The 24730-nt window shown below is 36.4% G+C and overlaps 1 protein-coding gene across 3 annotated transcripts in view; it reads left to right on the top strand.

The window, feature by feature from the left end:
- Positions 1–24730, top strand: part of STAM (signal transducing adaptor molecule) — a 68113-nt gene that overhangs the window by 29328 nt on the left and 14055 nt on the right. The window contains exons 3-14 of one of the 3 annotated variants that reach the window (XR_004476205.2): positions 4166–4241; positions 4323–4418; positions 5877–6023; positions 10754–10844; positions 12705–12897; positions 14926–15020; positions 18352–18440; positions 20442–20529; positions 21001–21055; positions 21624–21777; positions 23606–23778; positions 24462–24580. Coding sequence is in view for 2 of the 3 variants with exons in the window: in XM_004278611.3 (XP_004278659.1) it covers positions 4166–4241; positions 4323–4418; positions 5877–6023; positions 10754–10844; positions 12705–12897; positions 14926–15020; positions 18352–18440; positions 20442–20529; positions 21001–21055; positions 21624–21777; positions 23606–23778 (1257 nt within the window). In the remaining variant the exon portion in view is untranslated. The other 2 variants (XM_004278611.3, XM_049706538.1) reach the window with 2 other exon arrangements.

Here is a 24730-nt window from a genome sequence, read left to right as displayed (position 1 = left end):
GGTGGTGGAAACTGTTGGTAGACTCCTCTAAATGCACATGCAGATTTTATCTTAGCAGGTAATTTTACAAAATGCTTCATTAGTATGTATCAACAGTCCCTTTCCTCACATCCTGTGCTCCTCCCAGCACTACTTACTATGCATTTTCCCCTCATCACGTAATTTTTCAGAAATAGATTTTGCGAGTGCATGTACATTTTCCACATAGAAAGCAAACTCAGTGGAAGATGCAGAAGTTGGTAACAAATAGAGCTTTATAATGACGATTATTCAGTTATTCTAAATACTAATTATTGTACAACAGTGAAAAGTCGTGTCTTTCCCATTTAGTTCAATGACTTCTTGAGCATCGGCCATGTTGAAGACATAGAACCTGAAAGATGGAGAGTGGTGTGGAGAGAGGGGAGCTGGAGTGAGAGGGTCTAGTGGAGAAGAGCCCCCTCCTAAGGCTTTCTTTTCGTGGAAGCCCACAGTACAGTGTATTGAGGTGGCCTGGAGTAATGTTGTGAATAATGAAACGGACTTTGATGCTTTAGTTCATCAGAGCTGACATATGCCGAGGCAGCTGTGTCCATTCATGAAAAGCCTGTTTTCTTGTCTGGTCTAGGATTCAAGGAAAAGACAGTAGAAGCCACAACTAGATGGAAGTACTGCCTTTTTTTCTCACTCTTGTATTAACTACGTGTCCAAGATCTATGCATAAAAAGATAATGTTTGGATGAACATAGTTTTGGCTGGGCTGACCATGCTTCCAATTTCCCTTGGATAGTTTCACTCTATGCCTGCTGTTCTTGTATTACGCCTGGTTAGCACCCCCTTTCACTCTCAAAGGGGCACTCGTATAGATGATAAATTATACAGACACTATATTTGTAGTCCATTTTCATTTGTCATTGAGAGGATAATAGCCATAGACACCTACTTTAAATTCAATTATAACTCTTAAACCTTTTTAAAAAGAATATTTTAGCTATAATTTTTTATTGAATTGTAAGATTTATAATGAAATGTATATACATATACTTTCACATTTGTATTTTACTTATCGTTTTGTGGAAATACTGAAAAGCTGAATTGAAAAAAAGCACGGAACAGAATGAGGTCGTTAAATACTAGATTTTTGTGGGTCACTTCTGTTGTTTAATAGCACCAGTTTTATACACAGTTCTGAAGGGATTTTTTTTTTTTAGCTTATTATACCTAAAAAGATATTGCTTTGTTGGCATACATAAAGTGTTTGTCAGGGCTTATAAACATTCTAGTTGGCTTTTTTGGGCATTATCCTTTTTATGGATGCAATAGCCAACTTTGCTTTGGTTCCAGACATGTCCTTGCCTTGGTTTTTAAAATTGGCTGTGGTTAAACATTTCAACAGTATAGAAATTAGTGAAATAAAAAGTAAAAAGTTCCATTTCAAAGCCCCTTTCTCCATCCTCTTTTCCAAAAGTCACCACAATTTAGATTTCTTTCTTTAAAAAAAAAAAAAGTGTGGTTTATGAACAATACGTCAGAAATTTCATTTAAAATTTGGTGGTAAAGCAAGTATTGAGGATTATTTTCTAAAATGTTTTATTCACTGAGCTGAATCATCTTTGGATCATTATTTTTAAATGATTTGAATTTTGATATTTAGATAATTTGGCCTCTGCCAGTGCTTTGAAATGATAATTTTGTATTTGTCAACATGCTTTTCACAACTGCAAAAATTAGCATGAGGTCACAGATTCTGGCTCCTAAAATAAGTCCAACTGTAAAAAAGGCAGAATCTAAATAATGTTATATTATTTCTTCAGTCTAATGATGATGCTTTTAGACACTTTTAATACAAAATCAGTAGAATAAGAGCTGCAGAATCATGAGTTGAATGCTTGACATATAATAGATATCCCATAAATACAATTTTTCCCCCTTTTTTCCATGCTCTTTAGGTGGAAAGCTTCCCAACAGGCAGTGAAACAACCTTAGAAACAGAAATTTTATTTTTTATTCTAATATCTCCCTATTAAAAATGACTTTTTTTCCTGTTTATCATTAGTAATTGCATTTTCAATCCTTAAAGAAATTTTTTAGGACAATTATTCTTACTGGCCAATTTTCCCAGGGCTCAGTGTTGTTCAGATCACTTGATACTGTTTTTTCTTTTGTATGTGTGTGTCCAACTGTCCATTTCCTGAACTTCCATCCCAAGTGGAAGCTCTGTATGTCTGCAGTTAAATAGTAACTGTCCATTTCCCCCTTCTCTTAGCCACTGGTGACTTCTATTTTACTTGTATCTCCATGAATTCGCCTGTTTTGAGTACCACGTATAAGTGGAACCGTGTAATATTTCTCCTTTTGTGTCTGGCTTATTTCACTAAGTATGTCTTCAAGGTCCACCCATGTAGCATGTGTCAGAATTTCATTCTTTTAGGCTGAATAGTATTCCATTGTATTTTGTTAATCCGTTCGTCTGTTGGTGGAGATTTGGCTGTTGTGAATAATGCTGCTCTGAGCATGGATGTACAGATGTCTGCTTCAATTCCTGCTTTCAGTTCTTTTATTTGCGTATTCAGCACATAGTGGTGGAGTTCCTGTGTCACGGGGCAGTTTTATGTCTGACTTTGTGAGAAACTGTCAGACTTGTCCACAGTGGCTACGTTGTTTGGTTTCGCATCGCCGTGGGCACCGCTGTGCATAAAGGTTCCCATTTCCCCACATCCCCGGCTGGTTGCCTCTTCCTTTTTAATGTGAAATCGTGTCTCACTGTGATTTCATGTGCAGCTCCCTAATGATGCTGAGCGGTTTTTCTTGTGCTTTCTGGCCATTTATATACCTTCTTTGGAGAAATGTCTGTTTTGAGTCTTTTGCCCATTTTTGAATTGGATTATCATTTTTTTGTTGTTGAGAGGTAGGACCCCTTTATATATTCTGGATATTAATCCCTTATTAGATACATCCTTCCGTTTCTATCAGGTTAATTTCATCCAATTAGTTAATTAGTTCATTTTATATATTTTTTCTTCTCTGGAAGTTTTATCGGGTTCTTTTTTGTATACCACTTCTTTCCTTTGCTATGTTGATGATTCCTTGTACATCCTTGATCATACTTAAAATAGCTTATATAATTTCCACATTTTCATTTGACTGAGTTTTCTCCTAGTTAAGTGTCACTTCTTCCTACTTCGTGTCATGTCTGGTAATTTTTGATTGAATGCTTAGTATTATGAATTTTATATTGTTGAATGCCAGGTTTTGTCATACTCCTGTTAAAGAATATTGGACTTGATTCTGTTAGAGGTTAGGCCTGGATCAATTTTATTCTTCTGTGGCTTGTTTTTTAAGCTGTTATTGGATGGATTTAGGATAGTCTTTTGGGATGGTGTAGCCCCATCACCAAGGCCTAAACGCTCTGCTGCAAGGACTGTCCACTTTGGTATGAGCTCTGACAGCTGTGTGGGTTTTGGGAACCCTTCAAAGTAGAGCTCTCAGTCACTTTTTGTCTAGCCTGGTGGGCAGCAGACCTCAGTGGACCCCATGCAGGTATCTAGCACTCTTTCTTCATATAGCTCCTCTACTCTGTCCTGCAAATTCTAGCTCCCACAGCCTGCCGGAATTCTGATTTCTGTCCCCTCAGTTCAGTAAGATCACCACCATCTTCCTGGGATCAGCTTCTCTGTGCGAGATCCAGAAACTGCCTTTAGACAGAAAGCCTATTTCGCTACCTGGAAAGTGCCCCTGGGTAGAAAGCTGAGGCAGATGTCTGTTTATCTAATTTGTGTTCTTTCTTAGAGATCATCATTCAGCGCTACCTGTGGCCTGATGTCCCAAATGTATTTTAAATATATTTTTCCAGTTTTCTAATTATTTACAACAGGAGTGTAAGTCTGGTTCCAGTTATTCCATCGTGACTGGAAGTGGAAGTCTTGGTCTGTCATTTTATTTTCAAAACTTTCCATCTAGAATTAGCCCAGAATGCCTTATCTATGATCGTTAAGGAAGAGAGCCTGTTAATTTTGTTTGAAAAATTTAAAGGAACTTTTTAGTGTACAGTTTTTCAATTGTGTCATTAGTAAGAATTAAACTTCTCTACCATATTCTCCCTTTTGTATCATAGTCTATTGCCTTTTATAGTTAAGGGGGAAAAAAGTAGAATGTACTACTAATTGTTACATTTCTTATTTTTTAGACCTAAAGATTGTCTTCGGTCTATTATGAGGAGGGTGAACCATAAAGATCCTCATGTTGCTATGCAGGCTCTGACTGTGAGTGGTTTCATTTCAAGATCTAACGCAAAATTGTCTACCGAAATTGAGCCCTTTTAACTCCCTATTTTATTCTTTTAGCTTCTAGGAGCGTGTGTATCAAATTGTGGCAAAATTTTTCACTTAGAAGTATGTTCAAGAGATTTTGCTAGTGAAGTAAGCAACGTATTAAACAAGGTAAGGCACATTATTTCTAGAAATGAATTAGCACTGTCTTCTTTCTTCATATATTTTATTGTTCAGTTCTTCACATTTTAAATCACAAAGGACTAGTCTGTGCTTTTTTTTTTTTTTTTTTTTTAACTCTTTCTAGGCTATGTCTATCCATGTATAAGTCCATGTTAGGTTTTGCTGAAGAGACTACACATTTATATAACTTGGAGATTTGGTTTTGGTCAAGCCAAATTAGAATATATTTAACCTCTTTTCTTCACCATTCCTTTCTTCTGATGAAAAATATGTGTATTTCTCTGAATAAGAGGTACCAGTTTACTTTAGGCACAGTTTTTATAACCATTTTTTTTTTTAGTCACAGAGGTCATCTACTTAACTGAATGTAGAGTTAAAAATTCAAATCCAGCAATTTAAGGAATTTAAAAAATTTAATTTACTAAGTAATATGTGAGTTTTCTCAGTAAAAATTCATGCATTCTAAAGGTAATTATTTCTGGCCTTTTTTGGGGGGATAATTGTATATAAAAAATGTTTTAAGTGTTAAAAGGGAAAATGCTTCATGTTTTTTGGAAAAAATGAGTATTTCCAGATTTTAGTAGGAAATAGTACATAAATAAGAATTTAAAATTCTGTACTCCTTTTAGAACATGGTTGTGTGATAATTTTTTCCTGTTCTGCTTTATTCAGTTATATTTAGGTATTTTGTGCTAATTATTTACCATTCTTTTGATGTCCTGAATGTCCATCAAAATGTACAATGGTTTATGAAGAGATTCTAATGTAATATTTTCCTTAATTGAAGATTTGTACTCAGTATTTAGTAACGTGAACAACTTTAAAAAGCAAACAGTTGCGTATAGGAGAAAGAACTCTTTATTTTTCAAATATTTTACAGTGAACATATTGGTTTTATACTTAAGGGGGAAAATGTTATTTTGAAGAAATGAAGTTTCCAGGAATATCGGCATATAGTAGACCTCATGCCAGGCCTCAGATAATTAAGTAACTGGGTAAAAACACAGCCATGCACATTAAGAGTCAGGAATTAGGAATAAAGGAATTGTACTATTTATTCTCTCTTTCCAACTTAGTTTTCATTGGTCTGCAAAAAAGAAAACAAACTTTTCTATGTCTTCCTCATAGACAACACTTGCTTAGTTGCAAAATACTCTGAAAAGTCCTGTCTTTCTGACCTCCAGAATAAGTTACTATATATCTAATGTCTTAATATGTTATGAGGTATGTGATGGTATCATCTATTTTTTTTCATAGTGTGGAAATAAAACTAGTTTATTTCTAGTAACTATCTGTATTTTCTTATGTGTCATCTATAGCTAGGGATAATTTATGATTTAAAAAGAGATCTGCAACACTTTATAAGTTTTATATTTACGGTATCTGTATTAAATCATTTGCCAGGAAATTAGTGCTTTTTTATTAATTTTTTTCTCTATTTTTAAGGGTCATCCTAAAGTGTGTGAAAAATTAAAGGCTCTTATGGTTGAATGGACGGATGAATTTAAGAATGATCCACAACTTAGTCTAATATCAGCAATGATTAAGAACCTTAAGGAACAAGGTGTTACATTTCCAGCTATTGGCTCTCAGGTATTTTATATAAATTTGTGTGTGTTCTACAGTTCGTTTCTCTAAAGTAGCTATGTTTATTTGAGTTTTTCCTCCAAACCCAGGTAGTTTTTAATACTTCAGAGGAATTTTTGTTAATAATAATAATCTTGCATATAAAGTTGCCAGAAAAATATAGTGGAATGTTAATGTGTTCCAACTTCTATTTCCCCACTGTTTCTCCTTCTTTATTAATGAATTCATTTAACGTTTTTGCAATTAAAAATTTTTGATATAATTTTAATAATACAGACAAAATTGCTTTATTAGGTAATACTGACATTCTTGTTAAATGCTCTTTGTGCTGTAATTTTATCTACAAAGAATGACAGCTCAAAAATCAGGTTTCCTTAAAATTTAAGGATGTGTTTAGAGGTTCTTTGGATTATGAAATTTATGAGCACCTGTATTAAAAAATGGTAGGGAGATAAAAGGGGGTCATTGGGAAGAAAAATTCCCCTTAAGAGCTGACCAGCACGTACGTGTCTTCTTTCTTTTTCCTAATAAATATGATTGACTGAAAGACTTAACTTGCCTTAAAAAAAAAATTATTTATGTAATGAGCTCAATCTCTAATTTACGTCATATAGGAGAAAAAAAGGAAGATTATCTCTTTTATTCCTTTTCTATTCCAGTAACCATCCTTCAGGATGCCCAGCTAACTAAGTAGGCTTAAAGTGTGTGGTAACTTACTGCACTGTCTTTCCCCATTGTATGGCTTGGGGTAGAATATAATGAGTGATGTGAAAGCATGAGCAGAAAACGCTTAGTTGTAGAGGGCTCACATTCAGGGTTTTGACCATTTCAAGGGAATTATGAAGTGGTTCATCCAGACTTATCTAGACTTTCTTCCCAAGGCACTTCTAATTTATGTAGGTGCTCTTGAGATGTGAAAACCTAGAAATATATTTTGGAGATAAAGGAAGAGAGGATATTTTTCTTCTTATTTGAAAAAATTTGGCTTATGAATAGTTTTACAATGATAAATTACATCTTTGAGAAGTAGTCATTCATAATTGATAGCTCATTTTTACTACCTCAGAATAATTTCTAAATCTGTATAATTAAGGAATAATTTTATGCAGAATAATCCAAGATATCTTATAATAAGATATCCTTGACAATAGAAGCAATGTTTAATTATCGAAGAGTAGACTCACTATGGAGAACCAAAGAGTGTAGTTGCTTAGTGGAATGGCAGGTTCTGTATTCTGAGAACCTGTTCCAGAGCTTGTTACTTACAGTGTGGTTCGTTGGCCATCATCATCACCACCTGGAAGCTGGTGAGAACTGTAACATCTCATTCATGGGTGGAAATGTGCCTCCATAGCAGTGGATTCATTGTGTCCATTTTAACAAGCCCCCCGATGACTCTGTTTTGAGCAGCACGACTCTTGAGGACAGCTTTCAGTGCAGGTGAAAACTGCATTTCAGTCCACAAAGGAACAAAACTGCATTTCAGTCCCTGTAAGAGAAGGAAGAAGAGTTGCTGATCCATTTGATACGTAGCTTTGTTTGGTTAACCTAGAATCTCAGATAGTTGTGGGAACAGCTCTAGTGATCCTCTAATCTAATCCCCTCATTTTACAGATGAGGATACTGAGACCCAGAATGGTTAAGTGACTTGCCCAGGGCCACAGCTAGTAGTTGACAGAGCTGGAACTAGGACACAGGCCTCCTGACTCTCAGTCCAGTGTTCCTTCCACTACACGATCCTGCCTTCCGTTTGATATTGAGGTTAGTAGATATGTGTCTGTCCGGACTAGGCTTCGAAGGACAAGAAGTGGAGTGAACACTGGCAAGAGCGTTTACGTACTAATTGGTGTAGATGTGAGACTACTCTCCTGTTCAAAAGATTCAGGGTGTAGATCAGCAATAGTAAAGTTAAGAGTTACTTTTCTTTTTTGCATCTAGATCTTATAAAATATGTGAAAGCTCATTTTGTTATAGTTGCTGTCTTTCAACCACAAGAAATATGTAAAATGCGTATAAAGTAACCTATGATGAGGTAGAATGGTGATGTTTTTAATAGTAGTTTCTGAAGAGGTTTTCGCTGAAAACCATGTTTGTAAAGAGCTTCATGTTTAATTAAAAAAATCTATCATCTGGGATCAACTGCAGAAGTCCCTCCAAATCTTACAGTCACTTAGTTGCTTAAGCTGTTACTACATTTTAATCAGACTAGACCTTTGTTAGCATATTTTTAAAAAAGGTTCTGGAAACAAGAGAATTTTTTAAAGTATATTTTTTCATCCAAGTACAGAAGAAAATAATATAAAAATATTAAGAAAAGTGATACTTGAGTCACCTAACTCTTGCTGCTGTGGTTCTCTTAGCACTGACTTTGGACACTGAGGTTGAAGTGATGCTGGCACTGCTACTGTGTTTGACTGGTTAATCAGACAAGTAGCGTTGCTATACTTGGAACCTGATGATAGAAAGGAACTTTGAAAAGAGAGCAGTTCAGGAATGTAGGGCTTAATATAGCTTGTTTCTGCACTTCCTACTTGACCAGTAGAGATCCCTTCTCAGAACACAAAAGATCAATATGTCTATTTTGTGAAGTTCACAAATTGTGAAAAAAAATTCATATATAACAATAAAGGTTGCCTCTGATGAAGCATACGTTCAATTTTCAGAAGTGTAGATAATTAAAACATTTTTATTTAAGGAAGTTTACAACTAGAGGTGGGTCAGATTGAGAGTGCTTGAAGTTCTATTCACTGAATACAAAAGCTCTCTTCTAATCAGCTTTTCTAAAAATAAATGCCTTGTGTATTTGTTTGACATTATAAATATATTAAGTGAAGACTATTGCACGGTATTTACTATAATGTTGAATATTTTGCCTTTCATTTACTCCACAATCATTTATGAGCTCTTGTAATATTTAGCCCCATATACCCTCAAGGAACATGCAGCCTGGTTATGGAGACAGACATGTAAGCAGAGAATTATAATAGGAGCTGAGATTTATTGCCTGTTACTATGTACTGGGCAGTGATCTAAGTGCTATGCATTTGGTAATTTGAATATTTTTTAGAATTTCATTTTTCTTAATTGATGGCTTTGGGAATTACAGTATACATTTGTAACTTGTCACAGTCTATTTTGAGTTAATAGCGAATTATTTCACGTAAAATGTAGAAACCTTGCAACTGTAGAGAGTTTATTTACTCCCTACTTCAGCACCCTTTGTGCTGTAGTTATCACATGTATGGCATGTATCACCTCTGCATACATTTTAAGCCCAGGAGACAACGTTATATACTCTGTGATTTAAACCCTGAATGGCCTTCATTGCATCTGACTTTGGAAGCTACGTGTGCTGATTTAATCCTCATGACAGCCCGTGGTGTGTGGGCCATTGTTGTCCTCATTTCGTAGATGAGGAACTTGAGGCCAAAGGAGGCTTTTAGGCGCTCAGGGTTCATGTGTTAGAAGGTGGTGCATCTGGGGTTTGAACCGCATTAGCCTGACTCCCCATTAGCCTGATTCCCCAGCTTGCATCCTTAACTGTCCTTAACTACCCGAATCATATAATACCTTGTTTAAAAGTGTTACCAGAGGGGCACAGAGGAGGGAAGGCTTAATGAGAGGGTTTAGGAACGTTTCACTGAGAAAGTGATTTTCAGCTGTTCACTGACTGGTGGGTTGAATCTCACTAGGAAACAATGTGGATGGAGTACAGTGAGCCAGAGGGGAGGACGTCATCAGTAGAAGCAAACGTGTGTCACAGCGTGTGTGTGTGTGTGTGTGTGCGCGCGCGCGTGCGTGCCAACAGTTTCTGGTAACTGATAGAGTGGTTGAAAAATGAGGCTGGAGTCTCATTGGCCTCGATGGCCACACAAAAACTCAGCAGCCATTAAGACTTTAGAAGCTTGTAATTCTGTAAGTGTGAATCAATGTATGTATTTATTTACTTGTACACTACCTTATATACAAAATATGTTTAAGAGGTACAGTAATATATTGTCAAAATTAACTGCTAGTATTTTGGTTTAGAAAATAGTATAATTTTTTTTGTTGTTGCGGTACGCGGGCCTCTCGCTGTTGTGGCCTCTCCCGTTGCGGAGCACAGGCTCCGGACGCGCAGGCTCAGCGGCCATGGCTCACGGGCCCAGCCGCTCCGCGGCATGTGGGATCTTCCCGGACCGGGGCACAAACCCGTGTCCCCTGCATCGGCAGGCGGACTCTCAACCACTGCGCCACCAGGGAAGCCCGAAAATAGTATAATTTTATGAGCATTTGTATTACTGTATATCAGTCTGGATTCCTAAAGATAACATCCTGACTTTTGATCTGGAAGGAAACAGTAAAACTCTTGAATAGATATTTAAAAAATTTTTAAACTGCTTGTTTTTAAAGTAGTCACCTCCTTCTCACTCTCAACCCCTTTTTGTTGAAATCTCCTCTAGTCTGTCTTCTCTGGTTTGTATAGTGTCTGCTTCTAGTTTAACCTCTTCACACAAACCTGGGAGAGTGTGGCTAGACTGTTAACCCTAAGAAAACAAACTCTCTCAGTCTGTTTTCTCCAGTTCTACCTGTTCTCTGGCTCCTTTCAAAGAGGAGGCTGCTCAGGTTCAGATTTCTTTCTTGTTCAGAAGTCTGTGGTGGATTGATGGGAAGGGTCTTGTGAGTTCTTAGATTAGTTGGGGGTAGGAAAATTTGAGAACAACTTTCAAATATCATTTTCCTTTTTTGTGTGTTAGGCTGCAGAACAAGCAAAAGCAAGCCCAGCTCTGGTAGCCAAGGATCCTGGTACTGTGGCTAACAAAAAAGAAGAAGAAGATTTAGCGAAAGGTACATTTTTAAGTCCCTGATCATGGAAAGAAGATAGGTCTCTTACTTGATGTTTATTTTTCCCCAAGATATTTAAAAATAAAAGAAATAGGAGTTCACAGCTAAAGTTGAAATCTACTTGTTCTCCTTTGTTCCTCTCTTCAGTGTCACTTTTTTCCTCTCCTCTTCCGAGGCAACTGCTATCATGTATGTCCATTCAGTCTATGTTTCTATAATGTTTTTACTACACTATCTATGTGTCCATAAACAATACCAAATACTTTTTTGTGTCCAACAAATTCTTTTTCATAAATAGTGTACTCTAGGTGTCATCTACAACTTGTTTTTTTCATGCAACAATATGTTTGAGATCTGTTCATAATGAGACATGTATATCAAGTTCATCTGTTTTAACTGCTGTGTAATATTCCAGTGAACTAATAAATGTCTGCTGTAATTTATCCTCCTACTGATGGACAGCTGGGTTTTCTGATTTTTTTTTTACTATAACAAGTAAGCTGCACTGAGTATCCTTGTCCACCTTCTCTTGCGTGTGTGTGTGTGTGTGTGTGTGTGTGTGTGTGTGAGAGATTTTGTTTTGTGGTATTGTTGGCTTATGGAGTAGGTACATCTTTAACTTTGCTAAATAGTTATAGTATTTCCTTTTCCATCAGCAGTGTATGAAAGCTTTTATTATTCACTTATTCTTTTTAGACTCATGACATTTGCTGTTGTCAGAGTTTAATTTTTATGAATCTGATGAGTTTGAAATGATACCTAATTGTTTTTAATTTTTATTTTCTTGATTGCTAGTGAGGTTCAGCCCTTTTTTGAACGTTTATTAGCTGTTCTGATTGTCTCTCTTTCTGTTTTTTTTCTAATAATGATGTATAGAACATCTTTATTTTGGATATTAATCTTTTGCCTGTTATATCTGTTATAGATATCTACTCTTGGGTTTTGGCTTACAATTTAAACTTTGATAATGGCATGTTTTATTAAACAAGTTTTAAATTTTCATGTAGTCAAAATTTTTCCTTTTCTTTTATGATTTTGGTTTTTTTTTTTAATGTCTTAAGATATTTTTCTCTCCCCCAGGATCCTGAAAGATATTTTTCTATGATAATTTTAAAGTTTTGTTTTCCCATCTGGTCTTTTATTCATCTAGAACAGAAATGGAAGGGAAGACGGGGTTATGTGTTGCACTGAAAGCAGGGTAGTCAATTCATTAAGATTATGTTACAGAGCCTGTGTGACACATGGTGATGGCCTGTATTAGGGGAGGAGATAGAGCAGACACATTTGAAATCTATTTTGGGGGATTTGCTAGGTGAGACTTTACTGTAGTTATTTCCAAATTCCAGTTCTTAGACTAATTACCTAAGAATGACATTTGGAACAATAAAATGTAGGTTCTCAGATACTTCCTTTGAGACTCCTATTTAGTAAGCCCCCAGTGAAGGACTCAAGCTTGGGACTTTGGACTTCCCAAGTGATTTTGTTTATTATTTGGTAAACTTAAGCTACAGAAATACATTGAAAAGATGAAAGAAAATATAAAATATCTGCAGCTAAATTAAACAAAATTGATTTGAGTTTATGTCTTTTTATTACCCAGAATATTTAAAATTGTACCTGTTCAGTAAAAATAGTCATCATGCTGTTCAGTTTTTTTTTTTAGTTTATTTTTTAAGCTCTCAGTGTGAATGAATGAATAAAATTGATGACATTATTTTTGTTCAATATATTATATCAGGATATGTCGTAGTTTCCCTCTACATTATTAGAAGAATACTTTTTACCTTCAGATATCTTTTTGTACTTCTTAGGATTGCTGGGTATATTAACATTTGGGGTCTTTTTAAACCCATTATTTTCCAGCCATTGAGTTGTCGCTGAAGGAACAAAGGCAGCAGTCAACCACCCTTTCCAATTTGTATCCAAGCACATCTAATCTCTTAACTAACCACCAACACGAAGGCCGAAAAGTTCGTGCTATATACGACTTTGAAGCTGCTGAAGATAACGAACTTACTTTTAAAGCTGGAGAAATTATTACAGTTCTTGATGACAGGTGATGGTTACTATTAAGTTGAACATTCATGTGAAAATATATAACGTATTCTGTGTTTCATATTATTCTTGCTGAATGCCTTATCAAACGTAATAAAATCAAATACTGATGCAGGTAGTTTTTCTGTAGGATGGTCGGTTGCTTTGCTTGTGTCATACTGTCTGGATTCGTATTTTGTAGCTTAAGTTTTCCTCGTTTATCATTTAAATGGGTTTTATATGTCTTGGAGGCCTAGTTTACTCTATTCATTTTTGGTTCCATCTTATAATATAGATTGTTAAATTAGTAAAAAAAAAGGTTAAGATTTTAGAAAATACACCAAATATATATATATGTATATATATGGAATTTATAAGAAATACAAAATATATTGAATTAATTTATTTGCACAGAATAGTATATCAGTGTGGAACAAATTCATTTTACATGGTGTTATATACATTATATCATAGGGGAGGTGATACAGTGCATCTGTTTTTTTACTACAGCTTTATGTTTACTTGAAAATTAGTTGTTACTGATGATTATTACTCATAATGAAGTGCTAAAATTTGCAAGTTTTTTTTTTTTTAAGTCTTTATTGTTTTTAAAGGGAGAGCTGACCTGGCAGTTTTTTTTTAAATGAATTTTTACTTATTTTGTTTATTTTTATTTTTGGCTGCATTGGGTCTTTGTTGCTGCATGCGGGCTTTCTCTAGTTGTGGCGAGCGGGGGCTGCTCTTCATTGTGGTGCGTGGGCTTCTCATTGCGGTGGCTTCTCTTGTTGCGGAGCATGGGCTCTAGGTGCACAGGCTTCAGTAATTGTGGCACGCGGGCTCAGTAGCTGTGTCTCATGGGCTCTAGTGCGCAGGCTCAGTACTTGTGGTACACGGGCTTAGTTGCTGTGCGGCATGTGGGATCTTCCCAGACGAGGGCTCGAACCTGTCTCTCCTGCCTTGGCAGGCAGATTCTTAACCGCTGCACCACCAGGGAAGCCTAAATCTTTGTTTTTGAGGTTGGATAAATGCATTAGGTTTTTTTGTTTGTTTCGTTTTAATATTTATGTATTTATTTATTTGGTCGCACCGGGTCTTAGTTGCAGCAGGCGGGCTCCTCAGTGTGGCTCACTGGCTCCTTAGTTGTGGCAGGCAGGCTCCTTAGTTGTGGCTCCAGGCCTTCTTAGTTGCAGCACATGGGCTCCTTAGTTGTGGTGTGTGAACTCTTGGTTGTGGCATGCGTGTGGAATCTAGTTCCCTGACCAGGGATTGAACCTGGGCCCCCTGCATTGGGAGCATGGAGTCTTATCCACTGTGCCACCAGGGAAGTCCCTGCATGTGGTTTTTAAAGATCAATTCAAATACATTTAAGATTATTCTTATAGTATGACACTTACATACTAATATGTTTTCTTGAATGGAAGAAAATGAAGTAAAGTTTGAGCTGGTTAGCTGGAAGTTGCACAAAACCTTGATCATTCATTCATTCAAAAAGTATTTATTGAGCACTTGCTAGCTTTCCTTATCCTAGGTGCTGGGGATCCAGTGGTTAGCGTGGGTACGCACCCGGGAGTGTGTTCCTTGTGAACATTTTGTGCTGTAAATGGTGTTACTGTCATGTGTGTTCTCTTGGGGGGGGGGGAAGTTTCCTAATGTGTGCTAGAAAGAGCACTGATTAGGAATGGAGGTCTGGATTCAGAGCCTACCGTCTATCTTATAAAGGATTCTCACGCGGGAGCCTATGAACCATTCGAAGTTGACAGTTTTCAAGTGTGGGGACCTCTGTTTGAGGGAGAGAGTTCAGAGCCTTGTACTAGATCCTCGAAGCGTTCGCCAGCCTTCCAGAATATGAGAAAGAACTGTGTGTTTAATAGCGTCTTATCTTCTCTGAGGCCTCATCTCTAATTTGTAATAATGATACATTCACTTCCTCCATTGGATTGTTGTGAGCTTCAGATCTGGTAATAATATAGGTTAAACACTATAAAAGGTAAAGATACATAGAAATAAAAGTTCTTTGTTATAGTAAAGCATTCTTTCTTGTTTCTCTTAGTGACCCCAACTGGTGGAAGGGTGAAACCCATCAAGGCATGGGTTTATTCCCCTCTAATTTTGTGACTGCGGATCTCACTGCTGAACCAGAAATGAGTAAGTATTTTCCAGCCTGTCACTGGATGATGATCCACAATTCTCTCTAAAATTCAGCTTTCTGGAGCAGAGACTCTCCAAAGTTAGTGCCGCCAAGGTGTTTATTAAAAATGCAGCTCCCCGGTCAGATTATTTATGAGGAGTCATCTAATCATCTAAGAATTGAAATCATCTGTCTACCAAGATTATCTTAAGACAGACTATGGACTTTTCTTTAAGGAAAAAAAATATATATATATGTGTATATATACACATATATATATGTATGTATGTATACATATGTCATTGTAAAAATGCAGATTAAGAAGTGTTATAGAATTTATGCATTATGTATTTTTGGTATCATCAGTTGATGAAAGGGTGACAAATGCAGTGTAACCTTATAGAGAGTTCTTCCTATTCAAAGGTTAGCTCATTTCTCTAGTGTCCAGCCCCAAATTTGGAAGCAGTGGCCTCTTAGCAACTTAATAGCTTTCCTAAGCCACCATGTCAGATATTCAGAAGGAGCTATAATGAATCATGTCAATAACTTTTTGAGTTTCAAACCTTTGCTGACTAGGAGAAACAGACTAGAAAGTGGGGCGAAGGAGGAAAAGTGATATTACTGGCAGGTGTAATCATTGCAGGACATGTAACTGCCAGTAGTCTATCGAAATATTGGTAGGCAGTTCACTGTATTTCTAGGCAATACTGTAATGAATCTTCATAATGATGATTTTGTGGCATCAAGATTAAGTCACAACCTTCCTCTTTTTAAGGAAACGGAAATATGTTCTAATCTAGAAAGATTTCTGTAGCGACTGAAATGGTTAGAATTTTAAGAGTTTTTTTGTAAGTAAGTTGGTAAGCTACAGTTATCTTGGCAAAATATCTCATCTTTCTATAATGCCAGGTAGAAGAGATCAAAGAAAGTTATAAATCACGATCTGCTTTGGTCATTTTTAGTTTACAGGAATTTTAAGAAAAGATCTTTGTCTCAGTTGTCTTTTTATTTCCAACAGTTCTTTGTACTGAATCTTATCCAGAATACAGACTGTATAAATGTTTATACAGTAAATGAAGCGCAAGTGTCTGTGTGTTAACAGTAAAGATACACTTTTCTTTGAAAACATAAAAATGCTTCTCTTTCAAGAGAAGGCTTTAATAACAGACCAGATGTTACGGATCTTTGATAAAGTAATGCCCTCTCCTAGTTATTGTTGGGATGTCTTGTGTCACTTTTATAGAGACAGATTGTGATACCCATTCCTTTAATAAAGTTCTCTTTGGTAAACTCAGAAAACGTCCTGTGGAACCTTGTTTAGATGGCAGTGCATAACGTGCTAACTTTTTAATCTGGGCTGATGGTGGTGGGGGATTTTGCTTGATTTTTGGGTTTGGGTTTTTTTTTTTTAAATCTTGAAATAGCTGTTGGAAAGGATGGAATTGTCTTGGACTTCCATTCAAGAGGAGATCCAAGATCTCAGGTAGATAAAGTAGCCATCTCATCTTTTTTTCCCCATTATATAGAAATGTAGCCTTAAAATGAATATTCTAGTTATTTTCATGTGTTTCACTCTGGACCATGTAAAAGAGAAACCAGAGCATCAGAGCTTATACAGTGGAGTTACAGTTCTCAGGCTTGGAAAATGAGTGTTAGCAAGATCCTTGTAGCATCGTTCTTTAGGAGCAAACAGAAGCCCATTTCACTGAATGTGTCAATTAGAAGTGCCTGACCTACTTAGCTTGTTTTCGTTTTGGAGAGGCAGTAAGATTTCGTGCAAGCACTGTATTTTATGTATGTATATGCATAAACACATCTGTGTGTGTGTGTAAAATATTATTTATACACACATACACATAATATACACACAAACATACACATACATACAAAGTAATAGTATTAGTCCCTGAGAGAAAAAGCACTGCAAACTTGTGCATGGTCAGCTGTTAGGATGTGAAGTCTACCATGTGTTTCTTATGGGTAGCAGCCAATGCAGTGCTGTCCCAGCTTTCTGCTTGTTAATAGCTCAAGATATGAAAGCAAAAATATGTATAGCATATGGCTTTTTTTCTTCCATGGGAAAGTGAAATCAGCTGAAACTGGTTTTGTATGTAGAGTTTTACTTTATGGTGACTTGTGTGGGATGACTATATTCCTTATATTGGAAATTAACCTATTTTCCATTTATATTCTATAGCATAGAATACATAAGTGATATAACTTCTTGTTCTCGGAGTAAAATCACAGGCCAGATTCCAGTAGTGTGGGCTAATAGAGCTAGAATGATTGGCGTTCAAATCCAGGCTTTGCCGTTTATTAGCTTTCTCCTACGCAAGCGTTCTTAATCTTTCTAAGCCACTGCTAACCTCATTTACAAGATGGGCATATCTCATAGGATTGTATTGGAGCTTCATTGGGGGAAATGCAATATTCCATTAAGCATATTTAATAGTTTAATTAATATTATTTCCCTTCCTTAATTCTGCCCCTTTCCCATCCCCCTGATTCTTAATTTTTATGAATACTGATTGACTACATTGATATCAGGATGAAAAAATCCCAAAAGGAAGTTCATTCCTTTAAAGCTGTATGTGTTTCTCAGTATTACTTTGGATAAGATTAATTACTATGTTAATCATAACCTTATACTTGCTGGTTAATGTTACATTGAATCTTTTTAAAGATTGCTTTGTTGAGCAAGAGAAATACGTGCTTCTGGTTTGCAGATCCCTTAATAACCACCTTTTCAGTTGCAAGAATAATGTAACTAAAAAATACAGACTGATTTAGTGGAAAATTCAGATCCCTGCCAAGGCCACTTGTAAAGCTCTCCACTGGCCTGGGTGTCATTCCCTTAGTTTAAAAAAAAAGACTGAGTGGCGTGAGGGGAATATATAGCTAACTTCCCAATTCATTACATTGAAAGAGCGTGGCCTGTGGAAAAGTGGAGATTTTTCTTTGAAAGGACTGGTAATTTGAAAAGAGGATTTATTTTCAATAGCAGAATTCATTTATGCCATTGTAAAACTTTGCTTTCTGTTCAGCAGTTTACTAAACTCTCATATGTAATAGGTGATTAATCTTTGTTCCAGAAATACAGTTCTTATTTTTAGTGAAGTATCTGTTATGGAAAACATAAAATCTTTAGAAGAAAAAATTAAGAAGTCTTCACAGAATTTCATAATGTCATGTTCTGTCATGGTTGCCTAAATCTGCAACCGAATTATCCCTTAAACTGAGTTTCTCAGATTGAAGGGAATACAAGAAAAATCCAAGTTCTCTCCTTAAAGTGCTTTTAAATAAAATTTTAAATTTATAAGGAAACGATAAATGTTACATGTTTTACAGTTAAAACGGAGAAGAAGACGGTACAATTTAGTGACGATGTTCAGGTAGAAACGATAGAACCAGAGCCGGAACAAGCCTACATTGATGAAGTGAGTGATTTCCTGCCTGAGAGCATCATACTGAATTCACCATTGAAGTTGCAATGGTTTTCTTCTCTTATTTAAAAAAAATTCAGTACTTGATTAATGCATGTGTTTTGTTGTTATACAACTTCAAATACAGACGAAGCAAAGATTCTCCTGGAAAGTTCCTCCCTAGTCCCATTCTTACCATGTCAGTGCTTATAGTTGTACCTCATTATTTTAATTCCTGCTTAATATTCCGTAGAATGGACTTATCATGACTTCATTATTCTGTTGTTGGACGGTTAGGTTGTTTTCAGTTCTTTGTGTGTTTTTTGCTATTACAAACACTATCATAATGAGACTTTTTGGGTATATTCAAAAGAATGTGTGACTTTTTTTTTTACATCTTTATCAGATTATAATTGCTTTACAATGTTGTGTTAGTTTCTGCTGTATAACAAAGTGAATCAGCTATACGTATACATATATCCCCATATCCCCTCCCTCTTGAGCCTTCCTCCCACCCTCCCCATCCCACCCCTCTAGGTCGTGTGTGACTTTTATTTTTAAATGCTCTGGAAATTATATTCTTTGTAACATTTTAAACTAATGATGAAAAATGAGATGTCATCTTTAAACTATGTGAGGGGATTTGTAGGTTTTTAGCCTTTTTTTAGAGGAGCCAGAAGCAGAAAGTTTGAAGAGCGCTGTTTTAGCGAAACGGGTTGTAGAAGCTGTGCTGAGAGCCCCCAGAGAATGTACTGGAGTCAGGGAAAGTTAGGTTTGGCTATAGCATTCCATTGGAAAATGCATGCTAGCGGTCTATCTAGAAACCTCATTTCTCTGATAGACAATTTCAAATAGGTTGTAGAATTCTGTAAACAAAGAGAAGAGAAATTATCCATGTATTAGTTGACCCTCACTCTCATTTTACTCCCCTCTCCTTTTTTTGGCTGTAGGCAAACTTTTCTGGCATGTGCCTTCTTTTTTAGACTACTTAAAATGAAAATTGTGAATCTTTTATGTTGAAAAATAATATCCATTTCTAAATATGGAATTCTTTTGACTTCAGAAGAGTGTATTAATATACGTGTGTCGTTTTCACTCTCTAGTGATTAATTCATCTCTCAAACTGTTATCCTTCTGTACAGAGTATAGAGTTTTGTTTTGGTATAAATAACTACTTTGCTTAGAATTGGTACTCTTTAAATTATTTACCTAAGTAACTATACTCAGTAGCATAACCATGTAAAAACCATGAATGGAGAAAAGTTTGTAATTATTACAGTAATATTCTTTGGTACATGAGATCTATATTTTGGTTTTTTAAAACTTGCGTATAGATACATCTCTACTAATGTAATGTATAGATGTATTTATGTAATGATGCCTTCATTAGTTCTGTTGGTCTTACAGCAAAAGATTCTGAAATAGATCTGAGTCATTGCTTTGAGATGCCTTCCAGCCTTTCACATAGGAGAATAGAGAAGCCATAAATCTTCCTCCTTTTTTTGATGACAAAGTGAAGCATTGGTGGAAAGAGAATGTAGAGTAAATCCTTCTGGTGCTACTTAGAAGAACAGCTGTACCAGAGCTGAGCTGTGCCTTACTGAAACAGCTGCTGTATTCTCCCTTGTAGAGAAGTAGTAACGGAGCTGTTAGTCACAAGTACTGCCAGCTTGAGAGAGAGGTTACACCTGTCAGCATGGCAAGACTACAGCTGCCCCTAAACAAAGTGACACAGAAGTCCACTAGCATGACTTAAGAGATTAAAGAACTCACATGTTGTAAGTTTAAATGTTGCTCTATTTCTTCTCATCTAAGAGAATTTCTGGTAGCCGTTTCAAAAGGGCTCTGACTTCACATGATAGTAAAGAGAACACACGGACAGTAAATACATAGAAGCGAAATTGAAGTCTTCATATCTGTGCATTACAGGATTAGCCACTATCTAACGAATGAAGTGAGAAGGTATTGTTGCATAATGATTTGTTACTTTTTATAGTAACAGTTTAATTTCTGTAGGATAAAATGGACCAACTGCTACAGATGTTGCAAAGTACGGATCCCAGTGATGATCAACCAGATCTTCCCGAGTTACTTCATCTTGAAGGTAAACCTTGTTTTCCATTTCCCTTGCAAATAAAGAATAATTAGGATTAAATCTAGTGTTCTGTTACAGAGTGGTTTTATATTTAAATAAAATTGAAAATGATATAAACAATGTTAACATTTCTGACTCTTCTGTGACCAGTCTCACGTTTATATGCAGTTTAATTGAACCTTTGGTAGAATTCAAATTCATATACTTTTCTACCCAAATTAAATATTTTATTCAACATTTAAAATGTTATAAAATGAAAATTGGTATTAAAAATTTCTGAGATCAATACAGTCAATCTAAAGTATTGATTTTATAAATAGCTAGGAAAATCAGTCTTGGGTTCTGTGGGCTAAGATTAATTAATAGAATTTTTATTATTCCAAATTAGGTCTTTTATTCCTTAAACTACATGAATATCCATCAGAGAGTTGCTTTCTTTTGCTGCATTTTCTTATATTTCTTTAAATCTTGTCATCTTAGCCATGTGTCACCAGATGGGGCCTCTCATTGATGAGAAGCTGGAAGATATTGACAGGTAAAAGAACATGCGCTCCGTCTGTACTGTGTACCTTCTTCTCCGCAGATCTCTCTAAACTGCATATTGGAATAGAGCTGCCTTGTATTTTATTTTATTTTCATTTTAAAGATATGCCCGTTCTCATTCACTTGTTTTCTACTTGATGTGGGAATTAAAATTAGACCCATCTGCCCCCACTCCCGCTTTTAAATGAGGATTTATTTGACTTTCATTATGTTAGTCTGTTTTAAAAATAAGGGTTAACTATTATAATCATATTTGCTGTAAGTGGCATCATCAGGGCCCACACATGACCCATCTGTTATTAATGAGGGAAACCTGGATATTTGAGGTAAAGTCAAGTACAATAAGCTAGAGTCCTTCCAGCACAGCACCTAAATCTGAAACAGTTTTGGTTGCCTTGGAGCTAAACTATAGGATATTTTTTTTTTCATTACAAGGTTAAATTTTTAATAATGTCTACTTACACCACTCTTTGCCATTTTTGCTATTTTGATGCATCTTATTATTTAGAACATTATATCATTTAAATAGCAGTTATGTGTCACATTATTGTATATTTCAGAAAACATTCAGAACTCTCAGAGCTCAATGTTAAAGTGATGGAGGCCCTGTCCTTGTATACCAAGTTAATGAATGAAGATCCAATGTATTCCATGTATGCAAAATTACAGAATCAGCAGTATTATATTCAGTCATCTGGTGTTTCTGGTTCTCAGGTAAGCTTTTAAAAATGCAAGTATTTCATTTTAAATTCTCAAATATATTTGAGATTATTTGGAATAGCTGTGTTTTTGTAAAAAGTGAAACTTTCTAAAAGTGATGTTTGGAGTAAAAATAAAGTTAAAAAGATTTTTTCACTTGACAGATACAATGTGTAGTATGCTAGCTATAATAATAGTTCTTGTTCTAAAAAATTATTTTTCTGCAGGGGTGCACATCAATCACTGTCAAGCTTTAAAAAAAAAAAAAAACAGATACTTTGACTCTACCCAGACCTATTGAATCCAGGCATGAGGCCCACACATCTGTATATTTTTAAAGCTTCATATCTAATTATCTAGTTAAGAACTACAATTTTTGTCTGTCTGAGTAAAATTTCTAATTATTACTAAATTCTTGTGAGTATCTACCATTTTCAGTTTTATAGTGACTTTCTTTAATCTGCATTTTTTCCATTCCTTTACATGAGAATGTGTGTAATGCAACAGAGAGCGCTTTTTCCTCTCGTCATGCCCAGCAACTATTTCAAGAGCCCATATCCCACAAACTCACTAAGTTCAGGGTATAGGGAGTAGTTAGTCAGACACAGCATTTTATCCATGTAGGGTAGCATAAACTTTGTGCAGATGAATTTTTTTTTGACGCAGTCCACTTCTGGAGTGAGGGGCCAGAACCCTGGAGAAGAGCAGCCAGGCCTGAGAAACGTGAGGCTGGATGACACCTACCCATGAGTCTTGATGCCAGTGTGAGCCAGCAGACAAAGAGAAACCCTTCACGTTCAATTCGCAAAGTACAAACAGTTGTATTTGTGAGGACTGGACTAGCTGCGTCCATAATGAAGACCTTTTGGATTCTGTGTGTAGTGAGTCTCGTGTGGCTTAACACAGCCTTCAGATGATTGTTGTTTTGTTTCCTGATGAGTGTGTTACTGTCCTAACAGCTGCTACAAGTCTCACTCCCTGGACAGTGGAGTTCTGTTTTCAAACATGTGAAATGGAAGGATCTAATGGATACTACAGAAAATTAGAATATTATGTGTGTTTAAGATTCGGGGGGCACTTAAGACTAATCTCTTTAGCTTAAAACAAGTATAGTTTTTAGGTGCAGGGGTACGCAAACAATGGCCCAAGGGCAAAGTCCAGCCTCCCACCTCTTTTTTAAAATCAATTTTTACTGGAACACAGCTGTTCTCATTCGTTTCTCCATCGTTGCTGGCTGCTTTCTCTATGGGCAGAGCCCAGTAGTTTCAACAGAGCGCACATGGCCCACAAAGCCCACCCCATTTACTGTCTGGGCCCTGGACAAAGAAGTCTGCTGACCTTGCTTTAGGAGGATAGCTTGCTCTATGTTCAGTAAGCTGTAACTTAGGAGATATATCTCTGTGTAGATGCCTAGAAACAAATGCAGACTGTTGCTGTAATGCAGTGAATTCAAACACACTTCTTCAGCATTTGGGGGTTCATTTTAGGGAGATACAGTATCAACGTGGAAAGAGGGATTATATTAGTATAAAATTTCAAGGTAAGTTTCTTTACTGCTTCTGTATGGAGACAGACACGAGTTTAGCTAATGTTTCCCTAAAAACAAAAATCATCAGAAGCCCACTTCACTGAAAAGCACTTTTTAAAACGCCTGTCGTAAAGCAACTGTACCCCAATTAAAAATAAATAAATAAAATCTACATAAAAAAATAAAATAAAATGCCTGTCACCAGAAGGAACTCAGAAAACCATTTCAGAGATGTAATCGTTGCTCTTTTGTAAGTGAATGCATGCCTGTTGAAATCCGAGGGACCCTAATGTGTTTTGTCTCTGACTGTCCTAGGTGTACCCGGGCCCTCCTCAAAGCGGTGCCTACCTGGTCGCAGGGAGCGCGCAGCTGAGCCAGCCCCAGAGCTACAGCCTTCCCCCAGAGCAGCTGTCTTCTCTCAGCCAAGGAGCCGTGCTGCCTGCCAGCCCAGCCCTTCCTAGTCAGCAGGCTCAGGCTTCCTACCCCAAGTAATGTGATCATTGGCTCTTGTTTGCTTTTAGTGTTGTTAAAACTCTCAGGTGCCCTTGGTCGTCTGTAATCATAAAAAATGGATAAGAAAAATCCAGGGTAGGTGTCATCACTGATGCCAGACGGTCAGCCCCGTCTGTGGTGGCAGGTGGGTTCTGTAGGAACCCCCTGCAGTGCTGCAGTCCTAGCCAGCATGCCAGCCCTCTGTCCTATTGAGTTCTTTAACTGCTGTATTCTGGTTTTAGCTTTGTGTTTTTTATATTCCTTCCATCATAATTTCTTTTGTTTTAATCTGAGTCTGTGATAATATTTGTTAAGAACTTCAATGTAACTTAAATTTATTTTGATAACTATAATTTAATGCTTTACACAAATTTCACATAAAAGCTGAATGTTCCTGTGGTTATTATTTTAGAATTTATAGTTCTGGGCTGTCTCTTAAAGACAAATATTCCCTTCTTTTTACCCTGTGTGGGAATTTAGTATATATCACAGCATGATAAACCACATGAAAAGAGACAGTACAAGAAGCTGTACGCCCCTGTGGTTCATGGGGCGAGTAGCTGAGTATGAAACGACAGGCCCATTGTTCTGGTCATTTACTTAGAATGCCCCTATCATGTAAATGATTATATTTATACATTATATTATTCATAATTTATAAATGCCTTTTCTACTTCAGTGGGCATCTAAGCTGAAGTCATCACTTTGGATCGAATAGGTAGGCTTAAGAATTCAGTAGTGTGTAACTCCAGAGGTCATGATGTTCTGACTCACAACAGGAGTTTCTTGGTGGCACAGGTACAATTTCTAGGGACCTTTCCATCAATGTTGGAGTTGCCCAGAATGCTCCTATACTGCCCTCACTATTGTATTGTTCATCCTCCAAAGAGTCACACTCTAGGGATGCTTGGGGATTGTCAAACATGATTTTGTGGTCACATCTCGTAT

The sequence above is a fragment of the Orcinus orca genome, chromosome 2 (assembly GCF_937001465.1).
Source record: "Orcinus orca chromosome 2, mOrcOrc1.1, whole genome shotgun sequence".
NCBI classification, from domain to species: Eukaryota; Metazoa; Chordata; class Mammalia; order Artiodactyla; family Delphinidae; genus Orcinus; species Orcinus orca.
This window is presented reverse-complemented; position numbering and strand designations above follow the sequence as displayed.